The sequence below is a fragment of the Gadus morhua genome, chromosome 12 (genome assembly GCF_902167405.1).
Source record: "Gadus morhua chromosome 12, gadMor3.0, whole genome shotgun sequence".
In the NCBI taxonomy this organism is placed as follows: Eukaryota; Metazoa; Chordata; class Actinopteri; order Gadiformes; family Gadidae; genus Gadus; species Gadus morhua.
Window position 1 is genome coordinate 7633129 of NC_044059.1, and position 16172 is coordinate 7649300.

General features: G+C 44.9%; 1 protein-coding gene across 1 annotated transcript in view; it reads left to right on the top strand.

Annotated features, from left to right (window-relative positions):
* Positions 1–15696, top strand: part of negr1 (neuronal growth regulator 1) — a 90364-nt gene extending 74668 nt beyond the window's left edge. The window contains exons 5-6 of the mRNA XM_030372743.1: positions 12255–12375; positions 15177–15696. Coding sequence (XP_030228603.1) covers positions 12255–12375; positions 15177–15609 — 554 coding nt within the window. The 3' untranslated portion in view covers positions 15610–15696. The remainder of the gene's footprint in view (positions 1–12254; positions 12376–15176) is intronic.
* The last annotated feature ends 476 nt before the right edge of the window (positions 15697–16172 follow it).

Below are 16172 nucleotides of genomic sequence, written 5' to 3' on the forward strand. Positions count from 1 at the left end.
TTTAAATCTTTTCCCTGTATCCCAAAGTCGATTTTGTACATCGAGGTCAAATGAGTACTTAAGTCAAGCTCTTTGAAAGCTTTTCAAAGTTATTTGGCCCCAAACTCATAGTGAAAGAAGGATATATTATGGTGCATACATATGAGCTGAAATGTGTTTTTTAATTTTAGTATCCGTCCTTGACCACACAATGGTGTGATGATTGCCGTTCAGTAAAAATGTCAATCTAGATTAGTATGTATATATATATATTAGTGCTGTCAAGCGATTAAAATATTTAATCGCGATTAATCGCGTTAATGTCATAGTTAGCTCATGATTAATCGCGATTAATCGCAAATCTTTTTTCTATGCTAAATATCCCTTGATTTCTTTGTCCCATTATTTTTTCTCATTTTAATGCTCTTATCAACATGGAGAAGGGCATCGGCTTGCCTTGTGCAAATGTTTTTTATTGATAACAACATTGGCATATACTGATAACGTATATGATATCCGATAAAAATAAAAAATAAAAAATAAATTGCGTTAATCGCGCGATAAAAAAATTAACGCCGTTAAAATTGGTTTGCGTTAACGCCGTTAATAACGCGTTTAACTGACATCACTAATATATATATATATATATATATATACCTCATTTTTTGACATGGTTGCGATGCCATGGTTTGACATAGTAATCCATGTATATTTGATGTATGCAACATTAAAGATGTTTCTCAACAACACATGAATTCTTAACATGCATCACACATTGCTGTCCTTCATAATAACCATACAACATATTCAATCCCTCCCCATATACTGTACCTACCGACCTGGTGTGTGGGGTCTGCGGGACTCATAAATTATGAGTAGTCCCGGTGACTCCCATCGCTCATGTCATCATCTGGACAAGAATGTATTCAAAATCCATCAGTTGTAATTAGTTCAGCCCGGTTCACGGGGGCCTCCCGCTGTCAATCCCTCATGCCCTCTCCCCCGATCGCTCGTAAATATTTGACTATTGCTGATGTCCTGTTCTGAGTACGGCTGCCGCAAGTCTACCCCTTTGCAAGGGAATTCTCCAGCATCGCCAGTGGCCTTGGCTTGCGCACATGCAGAATGTTACGCTTGTGTTTTTGTCTCATTGTTGTGTATCGCTTCTGACTGATCAATTGTTGTGTGATTTATTACTAGCGTTCAGCTTCAGCTAATGACTGAAAGACTTTGTTATGGTTTGTATGGAAATCTAGTTTTAGGTCATTCGTCTGCTTCTCATACCTGGTATACATTTGACAACTGGCATGCTTGTGGACACCTGAATATGCCGTTCACAAAGCCGCTGTGAGCGGGCAATATGGCCTGCTTGAGGCTACTCCTCTACCCGACTTCTCCCAGCGCCAGCCCCATCACCCCTCAGAGAGAGAGAGAGAGAGAGAGAGAGAGAGAGAGAGAGAGAGAGAGAGAGAGAGAGAGAGAGAGAGAGAGAGGTGTGCCTGGGCCTCATCCCAAATCTATTATTCTGTCACAGATCAGTGTATTTCGATGCAGCCACATAGTGTTTGCCAGAGTGGGGAGGGGTAGAGGGACAGACGCTCACAAACACCTGGGATTAGGAATGAGAAGGTGTTTATTGACCTTTGACCCGTAACGCAGAGGAGGGGATGAAGACACACAGATGGAAGGAAAGGGGAAGAAACATGGGGAAAGCAAAGTAGAAATAACACAATCCGCCACACAGATTTGCTTGTAGTGAAAGTGCAGTCGATTTTGTCTGAGGGGAAGATGAAAAAGCTAAAAGCGATGCACGTTTTGAGGGTTCTCTGGAGAGAAAGGGGGGGGTCTGGAAGAAGTTGTCAGTTCCTACGCATCGAGTGCGGCATTAAATAGATAAATCAGAGAAATAACTCGGAAATAACCTGCCTTCTACACTATTTTGACAGTAAGAGCACTTTTACTTTTTATTTATCAAATAGAAGCTTCTATCTTCCCAAAGGCTCAGACATGTTTTTAAACGCCACTTGAGTTTGGTTATCAAACGAAAGGCGTAATAATGTGATGTTGTGTCTCCGCCAGCGTCCTTCATGCATCAACTAAAAGTTATTGCGTTTTTTTTTCTCCCTGCTCACATGCATTGACTCATATAGTAAAAATAAATATAAATGCTCCCCATCAACTCGATTCCGTCATCATCCAAATAACCATGACAACTACGACACCAGGAGGGCAGTTTGCTTTGGTCAGCAGAAGCCGTCTCTACGATTTACCGTCCTCCCCTCCACCCTAAATGTCTACGTTCAGCTACGGCCGTGCCAGAGAGGGTAAACAAGGCCCTTGTGTTTTGTGGTGTGTCTCTCCACCCTTCCAGTAAAAGTTACTTAACAAATTGTATTGGTCAGAGGAGAAAAGAGTGTGAGGACAGCTCCTGGGATATTGGAGTGGTTGGAGGATCTGTTGAACTCTATAAAAAAGACAGCTTTATGATATTAAAATGTGTTGGTTTTGGACTGCGAAAGAAAGTCGACGACACTAAAGGAAATCCTTTTTTTATTTTTTATGATTCGACAGGGATCGTGGCATGTGTCAAGCTCGATAGAAATCAGACCACAGATAGATTTCTTCAAAGACAAATAGAAGCGTGTGGCATTAACAAAATAAAAAATCTACGTCCGCATTCCTTGCTTGCCACTTTAATGACAGGAGCAAATGGCAAACAGACACATTGCAAGGGTTAACAGTCTAATTAAATACATGGCCGAAAAATTCATCTCCTCTTTCAAAATAATGATGGCTTTTTTTTTTTTTGCGAAGAGGAGAGATGACCTCCGGGCTAATTAGCAGATTAGATCTGCTAATTAAAACTAAGCACATCAAAGTAATGAAAACAAAACGAAGCACTCGCATGTTTGGATTTTTAATAACGCTATCCTTGCACCCCCCCCTCACACTCCCTCCCTGACTACGCTTTATGTGATGAATTAGACAGTGACTGACAGAGGTATTCCTGCTACAACCATTTAGCCCGTCTGTTCGGCCAACGTGACAAAACGTGTGAAATACAGTTGATTTTCAATAACACCTTCCTGCCTTCCGCCCCTTCCCTTCTCCTTATTATGATGAACCAGATACTGACATGGTGATTATTCCTGCTGGGGTAGGTGATGGCTTACCATGTTGCGTGTAACAACTTCAGTGTGAATCCTGCCAGAGCCTTGATCAGGCGTTCCTAATTTAAACTAAAGGTCCACTGAGGCTTTTTTATTATCTCAATGATGAATGGACCATGACTTTTATTTAGGCGGTTCTTTTTAAGCCGTGGGAGCCCTCCACAAGGTCACAGTGGGGGATTCTGATTGGTTGAAAGGCCCACTCGACTAAAGGATATTCCGGTGGTGATTGGACGAAATTTGATCTCTGAACCTCTTCTGGGTTTTACATATTCATCTCGGGCTGCAGGTGTGGGTCGTTATTGAACCGTTTGATTTCAGAAGATATTCCGGCGCATAAATCCTCTGTGTATTTGAGTCCGAGGGGTTAAAAAAAAGCGACCAGAAATCCATCAGGGATGAATATCTGCCTGAGCTTCAACAACAACTAGAGAAATAGTTTGGGTGAATAATGATAAAAATACAAAACCTTTGTTTTGTTTTTTTGAATGAAGGTGTAACTGATTACAGAAACCTTCTTATATTCAATGTTTGTCGCCTTTTTGTGGTTTGCTCTGATCGAGAAAAAGCACAAATGTGCCACATATGTGGCCAAATATTCTAAATATCAAGGGCTCACTTTGTTATCTGAGACTGAAGGTATAAACTAGTTGAAGATCTTTAATAATAATAATAATATTTTTTCTCGTCACTATATTTTTATCCAGGTTTATGGACGCTTCAGTTTGTTCCCATTATTTTTTTTTAGATGGGCGTGTCCAATCTCCCTAACCACTGAAGAAAATTCAAACGAATGTGTGAAACGCACTGTGTGACATCTCCACAGATTTGAAGACAGTGTCTCTTACACGTACCAAAGCTCAGTTCCCTGTGATGTTCTGCGCTCTGCCATTTGACAGTTTTCGCACAACACCACTACCACCACAACTGTTGATGCTATGTGTGCTTGTGTGCTTGCTATGCAGCACTTCAGCAATCTGTAGCGTCTCCCAGATCTGGCTGCTTAAACAATTTGAAACCTCGCCAGATGTTTGCTGGTGACTCACTTATGGCGTTGCACCGATCGCAACGCGTAAATGTGGCAAATCACGAGCTGATCAAAACATCTCCAGACAGGTTGTCAGATGCTCCGTCAACGCTACAGAGATGTCTCCAACGATGAAGGCATTAAATGTCTTCAATGGCTCCGTCGCTTTATAGTGCAACCGTTTCCAGGGACAATTGCCTGGGAAATGGAAGCACACCGCTAAAGTAATTCACTGCACTTTACAAAATGCCTCTCTGCGTTTCCCCCTCACATATGTTCGTTTATTTTCTTATCCCATTTCGCTATTCGCCGAGCTTAAAGTGTCTGTGTTGTTAGCCGTTGTAATGCAGTGTGTTGCGGGCTCGTCCAGCACCTTGCGTTGAAGGTTCAGGTGTTCACCAGGCGAGGGCGTGCCTACCCCCTGCTTCTCGGCGGCTTGTTTTCCTCCACAGTGGGGGGTTCCCTTGTGGCTCCTTAGTTCCCAGACACGTTGCCCTGTATCAGGGGTGTAGCCCCGAAACAACATGTACATTTTGCTACATCTGCAACGGTTTATCCTGTAAGCATAGCTTACAGGAACGAGGAACGATCTCCCTGCCGCTCTCAGGACCGCAGAGTCTCTCACTATCTTCCCGAAAAAGACTCAAGACTCACCTGTTCAGAGTCCACCTCGACACTGCATAGCCAACCTCCCCCTTCTGGCCACCATTGTACACTGTATTGTGTTGTGTTGTATTGTATTGTATTATAGTACTTAACTGTGTAGCAACTGCAGTAACTGCTATCATGGCTGTAACACAGGGAATTGGTTAGCCTAGCGATGGCGGTACTTGCACTTGGTTCTATGAACATCCTTTCTGTACCGACAGCGATATATTGATGCACTTCTTATGACAAATGTACTTATTGTAAGTCGCTTTGGATAAAAGCGTCTGCTAAATGCCCTAAATGTAAATGTAGATGTAAATGTAAGCAAATCGCTAGGGGGAAAGATGGACGTCCGGGTCGTTGAGGATATGATGAGGCTTATGTATCATACATCTATAGGTCTATGCTAGACGATTGGTCCTTACTTTGAACCCTTCCAGACATTCCAGACACGACCAGCCCCTCTAGAAGTTTGAATTAGGCCTAAATAAAAACAGGTCATTTAATTGTAGAGAAAACAAACATGGCTGGCCGTTTTCCGTGGTGTTGGGATAAGAAGCATGCAGGCCCCTGCCCTGCATGCTTCTGAGATGACCCCCTCCCTCCGTCGGCTCCCTGCCGCTGTGAATCCAACGCACCCGTTGACCGTGAGAGTAGCAAGAAGAAAACACACACACCTCTCTTTGTTGTTTTTTCCGCCCTGTGTACGGTAATTGGTCGAGAAATCTGTGATCAGCTTTTAATTAATTATGAGCATGCACATTAGAGCGCCGGCTATCGCAATTACAGCTGTAGCGTCGAGGTAGACGTCTCTGGTCTTCATTAAAGCTCCGGGGGAGGCTAAATGTGAACACTTCAAATGCTTGACACTGCTCTGTCTTGGTTGTTTGCTTCAGACCCCCTGGTCGCGCGCTCTCGCTCTCGCTCTCTCTCTCTCTCTCTCTCTCTGTCTCTCTCTCTCTCTCTGTTTCTGTCTCTCTCTCTGTCTCTCTCTCTCTCTCTCTTCTGTCTCTCTCTCTGTCTCTCTCTCTCTCTCTGTCTCTCTCTCTCTCTCTCTCTCCACCCCCTCTCCTCTGAAGCCCCCAGCCTTTAGGCTCTGGCTGCTTTGTATTCCGTCCCTGCTGTATGGCAAATATACCCACAACATGGCCCCTTGACTCCCCAGACAGTTGTTTTTCAGAGTCGTGACCACCTCTCGCGCAAATAATAGGCTTAACCTGTTCAACTGCCGGTCAGCAGACAGGCACCCTGCATCTTAAGGACATTGACAACACTCCGGTAATGACAAAGATGTAAACTAAGGTGTGTGTGTGTGCCTGAGTGTGTATCCCATTCCACATGGATGCACGTCTGAAGGGGCACGCCACAGGTACTTTATCTCCAACACGGCCCTCCCTTACATCAGCCCGCCTCAGCTAAACCCGGTAGTCCGTCTCGTCTCCGCCGTAAAGAGCCGTGGTTTAAACGCCGGGGCCTAAATAGAGATATCCGTAGCTGCCGCTGGGGCTCAGGTAGTGCCGCATGCAGCAGGGCATTAATAACAAATCGCGTTGCCTGGATGAATAAAGCCCTTCTCACAGTGCTGGTTGTGTTTCAAAACCGAAGTCCAGCGGTGTGTCTGTGTCTCTGTTTCGGCCTTTCTCTCAGCCAGGACCACCACCAGCCCTGGCTGGAGGAAACATCAGCAATCCTGGTGAGGAAGGCTAACCTGAGACCGCCCTAAGCCTTTTGCCTCATCCACCAAAACGCATTAGTATAGACGCGAACACACTTACAGTGGACGCGATGGACTACTCCAGTCCGGGGAAATGTTATTATGTATTTGAGATGAATCGACGAGGGAGTCTCTTTCAGTTTCAGTTCATGCCCTCTCTCTGGCCCTCGCACAGAGCACTTTAGTCTGACTGACCGTCGATTCATCCATTATAATTATAATTATACGTCGTCGGTTTCAGGAACGGCAGCAATGCAACGGCTGGCCTTTTCAGATGGATCCTGTTGGGACCAGTTTTGAGAAGTGCTGTTTATTCTGGTGCTGACGGAAAAAACGTCTGCATGATGTGGACATGGCCTGAGTCCAACTCGCTGTCAAAGCCACAGTGCAGCTGGTTATTTACAGGTCCTGGGGTTATATAGAGGGAAAATGCAATGCAATGATTCAGGAGACTTTGTTTAGGGACAATCTAATACATTACTAAATACTGGCTAGAGTGTGCATTCCTGACTAATACAATTAAAGCTAATACATACACAATAATGATTCAGGAGAGGCCGTAGTTGGAATTGGAGAGCTGTGTGTGTGTGTGTGTGTGTGTGTGTGTGTGTGTGTGTGTGTGTGTGTGTGTGTGTGTGTGTGTGTGTGTGTGTGTGTGTGTTTGGGTGTTTGGGTGTGGGTGTGTGGCCACGCTGATAAGTCATGCTTTGATGAGTCCATTTCCTAATTGCGAGGGAAAAACTCATTTTCAAATATGGCTTAAGAGGTGGCCTTATTAGTTGATCTTTTAATTACAAAGCGGGCGAAGGTTCCTGTGGCAAACAATGGCTTACGGCTAAATAACTTGCGTACAGTCGAGGAACAACACACCATTTAATTATTAATTGTCACGCCGTGTACCGCTAAATAGAGCTAACCGTCGAAGAGACTGCACGCGTTTACTGACAAACCTCCTGCGATGTCCATTAGCATTAAATATACTTCAGCTACACCACGTATCCAGCACAGGCCATGCATGTTAATGTTAGCTTGCATTGTCTGGCTGGGAGAGTGTTTCGGTTCAGGCGGGACGCACCAACTTTGGTTTTATTTTTTGTGTGTCTGGCTCCCCCACCCTCCCTCCCTCCCTCCCTCCCTCGCTGATGTAATAAGTAATGGTCGGCGATCAACCTGGTGCTGACAAATGTGTAATCCTGCCGCAGCACATATTGTACCCCGACCCCCCTGTGCTATTCCTGGTTCCCACCCGCTAACCCCACCCCCACCCCCACATCTGTCGGGCGACAAGGGAACGGCTGCCCGTGATTTACAGCAACATTACCGCATGCTCCCGGACACTAAATTACCCAGATTATCAAGGACTTCCGGAATTTATTTGGTGCACTACTTTGCATTGCTTTAAAAGAAATTAATGGCGGCGTGTTGGACGATATATATATGATGACAAAGGAGGTGGTGCCAGCAGATTGGAAATTGGAATTACGAGATTGGGTGCAGGGAGTTTTATGGATAGGATCCATCTTCCAGGGGATTTAAATTGCCAGTCCAAAATTTAAGGGAAATGATTATTGATTTGCATATGAAATATGAGCATTTCGGACCACCTCTGAGATCATGGGAACATTTTACAGCTTGTTTCTCCATGGTATTGATGCGGTTGTAGTATTGGAGTGTTGACATATATATTTAAACAGAGAATCCTTCATTCCTGTGATGATTTTGCTCGCAGCTAGATAACGTAGAAGCTGAGCAGTTTTGTCAAATGGCCAAAGCTATCAATATTATATTATAAATATATACTGTGTATATATTACAGAAAGCATGTTTCTGTAAGGACAACTATCATTTAGTCAACCCCTATTGCATTCCTGTTCGTAACAACATTGCACGGTAGTGAGCAGTGTTATTTCTCCTCATGTCATGTATTAGTAATCATTACATTTGCTACAATTGACTCCTATCCTGGGTCGCTGCGTTTCCAAGAGTAGGCTACTATATCAACAGTAACATATACCGATTCAGTTTATAATACACATGTCACTGATAACACGGTTAAAAGCGGCATTCCTAATTACATATAATTGGTCAAATGTCAATAAGGCAATTGGCATTTACACAAAGGTAGCCCAACAACAAGATGCCAAATGAGAGAGACTCTGCGTTGTTTTCGTTTTTAAGGCAGAATATCGGCCAGGGATTTCTCGTTATCTCGTTAGTTGAGGTATCGACCCTCCTCTTCCACAATGCCGCCTCAAACTGTACCACATGACTGGCAGGTCAGGTCAACCTGAAGCTTTCACGGGCCTCCAGATGATCAATGGTGCAACGTAATGACGCCATTGGAGGATTAGGCAGATTCTTAATGGGCCTGGAAGCCCAATGTACCGCATTGATTTGTGTCATTCTCAATGGATTTTTTCTTTGATGTTGAATTCAGATGTGGCTTGTTACTGACCAGCCAACTGTGTTTTGGTTTTGGTTCAGTTGCGCCGGGAGGATCTTTCATTTGTACACACTGATACCTTATTGACCAAGTGTCATTTTTTTTAATGCCTTTTTATGATTTAACGGAGAGGGTGTGTGTTTTGGAGAATGCCTTTTTCTTGGTGTCCTTGCTAGAAGTCCCTTGCTGATTGGCTATCGTGGGAATTGTTGAATTATTTACTTTGTAATTGGGTTGACTTTTAATGTATATCGGAGCAAAAGGCTTAAGAGGATCCAGATTCGGAAGAGAGATGAAAGACATCATGCATTCTCAAAGCCTTCATCTGATAAATTATATATAAAATATGACTATACTTGATACAAGTACACTTCATACTTTTTCGTAGACAACGGCCAAATTCCATGTTTAAAAACTTAAATGTTCAAAGTCGCAGTCTCTTTTAAGATGCACTTTAAACAAACTTACGTACAGCCACTGAATTCCTGCCAACACGCTCCCCAATTCTATATCGGGCCAGCACTCGCATTTCCACCGAGCTACAACATAAAAGGCATAATAAGAAAAAGCCAAAAAGTAAGTCCTCCTGCTAAATCCAAACATCTCCTGTGTATCGGATACATTTGGCCATGCTCATTAGGATGCAGAGGAAGGTTCCGTGGCAACGTATCAATCATGGACAACTATACATACTGAACCTTGTACAATATATTATTCCCCCTTGAACTACGTTTGTCTGCTTGCTTACCAGGGTATAGTCGTCGACCCCTTGGTGACGACTATCCAGTACACCAGTACACCAGTATCACCAGCAATGCTAAAAAATCATTGCTTGCTCCTATAAAGAGAATCGTTCATATTAAAAACGACACCAGGTAGAGTAGAATTAAAACATAAACCAAAAATGTAAAAAAGTTAAGCCAAACTGAGTGTGTTCGCGCTCATCGCAATCGATCCTCAACAACGACGCTCAGATCGGAAAGCTAGTGAGGGGTAAGTTAAGTGGGCATGGTTCTCTACCTGACTGAGTCCAAGTGGCGGTATACATACCCCAACCCCTCACGCACAACACAGACACACAGACACTCAAGTGTTGCTCCGGCAATATAAACAACACCAACAGAAGCACACTTCTGAACTCTTATTCCCCACCTGTTCGAGCCTGTGTGGAGTGGAATGGTGCCCCGCACATCAGACGCTGTGCTTGTGTTGTTTGGCCCAGTGGCTGAGGAGTGATTGTCCTCTGTTGGCGTGAGGGATGGATTTTGTGTTTGCTGTCGGTTATGAGATGAGATGTGACTGAGGACGTGTTATGACAGGTTTAGGACTTGTGGCGCATCGGCATGGTAGAATTGAATAATTCAGGAATTGGGAAAGCTCTCTCAAAAGCCAAGCAGACTTTGATACAACCTGTTATATTGCATGTATATATATATATGCAATATAACACGTATCAAAGTCTTTCTTTTATATATATATATACAATATATATATATGTAAATGTAAATGTAAAAAAATATATATATGTTGTATATATATATGTAAATATATATATATGTTTATGCATTTACACAAATATATATATATATATATGTTTTTATATATATATATACATATATATATGTCAAAAATCTAACAGACTTTGATACAACCTGTTATATTGTGTGTATATATCCATAGCTACTGTGTGCGTATATATATATATATATATATATATATATATATATATATATATATATATATATATGTATATATGTACGTAAACACATGTGTACACGTATCAAAAGGTTAAAAATATAATGCATCACAGCACAACACATTGTGATAGGGCGGGGAGGGCTCTGACGGTGCGACTGGCCGTCTCCTAGCTGGGGCTCACGGCGGGCCAGGGTCTCCAGACGCGTTGGTAAACGAAGGAGTAAGGGAACCCGGCCCAAGTCGTACCCCTGCAGCGCTGACTGACAGGGGCTCCTCAAAAGCGCCATTGTCAGCCATATAAATAGTGAATAAGTCACTTTCATTCATGACATGGCAATCTGTGGCTAGCTCGGGGCCCCTGGTGGGGGGACTTGAGCAGCCAATATCTTTTTCTGTGGGTCAGGGGGGGGTCAACTTTTTTGTTCTGTTGACATATATATATTTTTTTTATTTTTTTTATCTTTCCTCTCCCGCTCTGATAACATGTGTTGTTGAGCTGGCGACAACATTAACCCTGTGGAAAACGGAGCAAAGGAAGGAAAGCTAAAAGGGTGCTGCCTGTGAATACAACATCACCATGATAACAGGGAATTCTAATAAAACATGCAAAATGCAATTGGTTTAACATTTTCTTGCCAATTACGGGATCAATCGAAGGATGAGAGCGAAGGATTATGTTTTTTTTCCTCTGTCTCTGCTTCCTCTGCTGTCCAACGGTGTATTGGATTGGACCAAATGCTTTTGTTGCCAATTCTATACATTCCCAATTCAGTAATTTCATTTATTTTCATGACTGTGTTGCCATAAGGGAGGTAAATATATGAAGCAACAATAGCGCGCTGGGCTGCTCGAGAAAGCCCTGGTGTTTAAAAGCAGCCACCGCAGACACTGGCAGAGAGATTTACAGCACATTTCTGCACATGAAAGGAGACTCATTCGGTATTCACAGAGCCGGCCTTCGCCATTGAAGCTTTGAACTTCCATTAAGCAATTTATCACCATGCAATACAATTCATTTCGTTCATTCGTTTTCCCGACTCTCAGTATTCTTGCTGTACCTTTCCCATTCTCCCATTCTCTCTCTCTATCTCTCTCTCTCTCTCTGGCCTCGGTACAATCGAGTGTCAGGTCAATCCCCAATGTGTCGGTTCTGGTCACCTGACCCACCGTAACGTAAGGCTCTGCATGAACCGGTTCCATCCAGAACTCGTCCCTTCTCCGGTGCCTTGTTTTGTTTACCTATACTCAGGGATGCCTACTGGTAGATGGTGGAGGTTGTTGTTTGAACCCTGAATCTCTTCTACTGGGCGTTTAACACACTTACATTTTCAATACATTTACATTTAGGGCACTTCGTTAGTCGCTTTTATCCAAAGCGACTTACATAAGTACATTTGTCAGAGGAAATCAATGTCGGTAAAGTAAAAATATTCATAGAGACAAGTACACAACAAAGATAACTCGGATGAGAGGACCCTTCATCATACTACATCACCTTAGCTAACAAGTCGCTAAGCTAACACCTCCTTTTATCACTCGTTGACGTTTTCTCCTTCTTCTCTGTCCTTCTTCCAGTCGCCCCGTCCATCCACGAGATGAAGAGCCACGGGGTGGGCCTGGGCCGGACCGCCCTGCTGAGGTGTGAGGCCGCTGCCGTGCCCGTGCCCATCTTCGAGTGGTACAAGGGGGAGAAACGGTGAGTGGAGACCTGGCCCTGTCGTCTGTACTGTTCACTAAAAACGCTTTTGCCCGAAGCGTCTCACGGCGATCGAACGTCGGGGTTCGAACCCGGTACTATTCCGCTGGGAGTCCGACCCCACCCAAAGCACTTTAAGGTGACATGTCATACCCCCAGGTGGGAGTGTGAATAGCCGTCACAAGCTGTTTTGAAAATAGCCCTCTTTTGACATCACAAATGGGCGTGTCCACCTAGATGTGTGCTGGATAGATCAGTCTCCCAGCCGACGCAGTAGACTGTAGCAAACGTTGCTCATCTATCCATCATACATTTAGGTGGACGCGCCCACTTGTGATGTCAGAAGAGGCAGATTTTCAAACGTAACAGCTAATCACACTCACACCTGGTGGTATAATATGTCCCCTTTAATGATCCTGCCCCCGTAGCATTAAACTCTGTTTAAGAAGAGCCGAACCTCGACAACGGTCCAACCACGTCTGCAGATCATTTTCAAATTTTGTTGTAGAAAGTTAAGCAACCGTCATAGGGGGGGGATTAGGTACATGTCAGACCTGACATATTGTGTCCCAGTGCCAGAGCCGTTTCCCCCGAGGTGCCTTGTTAAAAGCTGCACCCAGTTTCTACTTCAATGGGCCGCGTTGACAAAGCTAATCCCGGGCTGGAATACCTTCGGTGCCAATGAATGTCACCAATGGCTGCTGTCGTACACCTGGGACCAACGGATCCTGTGGGTAAACGCGTCAAGCACTTGAGTACCTGCGCTTCTCGCCTGAAACATCTTGGCATATGCTACGTCTCCACGCACGCTGGGCGCTCTCGATATGACGGAGGACGCCACCGGTACCTCTTTTGTGTCCACATTCTGTGCGTTCCTAAAGGACTTGTCGAGGTTACGTCACCACAAGCCTGCCTTTTCGATCACTCCGGGCACATACATCAATCAGTCGCCGATTCAAGTGTTGGTTCTTGAATTTTAAAAACCAAATTACCCCCCATTACCCAACATTTACCCACTCCTGGTGAGCACAATTTCAATCATCAGCTCACACTGTGCTAATTGTAATTACGGGGTTGGATTCAATTTATTTAAATAGCTGAGGAGGCGCGTTGGCACGATTCTAGCCGTTCCGTAATTCAACGTCTCCCTGTTGGAATGCGACTCCCTTCGCTCCTCGCATCGGAAAGACGTGAACCGCCGTACAGAATCCATAGCCTCGTCGTGCAGAGTAAACGCTGTCTGTTGCTTTGCTTCGTAGCTGTGGTGGCAGTGTCGCTTGCGCTGTGTGTTAATCCTCTCTGTCTGTGTACCTGCGTGTGTGTGTATATGTGGGGCTCCCTCCTATGCTGTGAATGCTATGAATGCAGGGCCCTGGCCTTGTTCACATCTGAATTAATGTGACAGTTTGACAGGAAAATCTCTCTTTTTGATGTGGCATTGCCTTCAGTTGTGAATGGAAGGGATGGGACAGGAGAGGTGGGGGGGGGGGCGGGTGGTGTGTTTATCGCGGTAGCACTTCTCCTTCTGACAAATAGAAGCATCACCGCATCATGCTCATGTCGGTATCCGAGGAAGAGGAGAGTGTGCACTCGGCGTACTCCCTCTTCCCGCGGAGATTAACGGTAAACGTTGGGGCTCACGTTTCGAGTGGCGTGCGTCATGACAGGAGAAGGGGGGAGGAGCAGACGTTTCCGAGTTATTCCGGACATAAGGTCACACACGGAGTGTAGCTTCGGCTCGGGGAGACACGCCAGGCGTCGACGTCGGTTGGGGGGAACGTTCGGAGGAGGAGGGAGGCTAAGGCGGCGCAGCCAAGATGGAAACCTGTCCTCTCTCTGGTGGACGGGCACAGCTTGGAACCAGCAGGGGATTTAGCAGGAGCCCCAAATAAACAACAACAACACGCCGACAAGCTAGCATGCCGCCAAACAAGCACCGGCGAGTCAGACGTTGCTCTTATGGAAATGATAACCACTTTGTGAAATATTAAAATAAAATATTACAGGAATAACAGTGATAATAATAATACTGATGCTAATACATCTAAATAATGATAATAATGAACTATCAGAAAAATATAGTTATAGACATAACTGGTTTAATCCAAATAGATAACTAAAGTAAGATTTTTACTATGAACTATAAATGAGGTTTCCCCATATATAACTCACCTTTATATAGAGATGAACAACTATATACAAATGTATTTATACACATTTTCTGTGTTCATATGTCTATATTTGTACAGTCTACCACAGTGGTCATCATTTCACAGCCAGGTGCCAGCCTCGACAGGAACACAGGATTTATGGTTAATACCGCCACAGCTGGGCGGCAGCGCAGAGAACAACGTGTGGAGTGGCGCCCAGCTGGCTTACACTAACCTTGGGGTCACTCCCCCTCCCAACACCCCCCCCACCACCCCCCTCTCTCTCTCTCTCTCACTCCCCCTCTCTCTTTCGCCCTCACACTGCCTTTGCAGTCCTTGAAACTGTCTCTCCCAGACAGCGGGTGTCAGCGAGAGAGCGATAAATAGACGTGTTGAAGAAGCGGCCCGATGAAGCACTGTGCACCCACGGAATGATAAACATCTCCATCCTTCGACTTGAGTCCCGTCACTTTTCTGTCTCCCGACCCTGGACGCGCCCTGGGGTCAGCGATCAGACAAGATAAACAAACTATTCTCCTGCCTTGTTCTTAGTTTTATGAGTGACGTCGCTGACCGTGGTTTGTTGCGTGTGTGTGTGTGTGTGTGTGTGTGTGTTTCTCCGCGTGTGTGTGGGTGTTTGCGTGGGTGCAGGATTATCAAGGGCCAAGGCATCGACATCAAGAACCTGAGCTCAAGGTCCGTGCTGACCGTGAACAACATGACAGAGGATCGCTACGGCAACTACACCTGCGTCGCCACCAACAAGATCGGCTCGGCCAACGCCAGCGTGCCACTTATCCGTAAGTACCTCCCACCTGTGTTAACGTGTGGCTTACCAGAATGGCGGATTGATTCAGCGGGATTAATAGGGGTTGGGGGTGGGGGGGGGGGGGGGGGCCGTGTCTGTGTTGTGGACGTGAGCAGGGGGGCTTGTGCTTTCGTACCCTTCATCCCTTGCTCTCTCTCTTGTCTGAGAAGTCTTGATTGTCTCATTGTTTTTATCCGCATGGCTGTAATGTCACACAGCAAGGGCCGGTCAACGACAAACCTTCTACACACACTAACGTCACTAACGCATTGCTAGAAACAGTCATGTTGCAGTGTTGACAACCGAAGACTGGTTGGTCATTAATATTGCAGGTAATACAAATTTTTTTTTTGGTTTGTTTTTGTCATGCTTAACTGGAAGCATGGCTGCTTTTCGTTCTGTGTGTGTGTGTGTGTGTGTGTGTGTGTGTGTGTGTGTGTGTGTGTGTGTGTGTGTGTGTGTGTGTGTGTGTGTGTGTGTGTGTGTGTGTGTGTGTGTGTGTGTGTGTGTGTGTGTGCGCGCATGTATACTGGTCTGAACACCCCAAATTGTGCAAAAGTAGCAAACATAGTATGGCAGCCCGCAACCGCCCTTTAGTTGGATGGGAGAAAAATGGAAATCCATTTGATGCATTCGGTGCTAAAATATGAAAAGGTGATTTCAATTATTCACTACTTTTTTCGCTGCACCCCCTCGTGACTCCATTGTTGTTAACAAGCCGGGAGACTCGCACAATATGAAAATATATTTCTGTGGAATTGGCAATTGTCAAAGGAGCGCCCCTCTCCGCTGTTTGCATATGCACAAAGAAGGCACATGAAAGGCTCGGGATGCTCAGG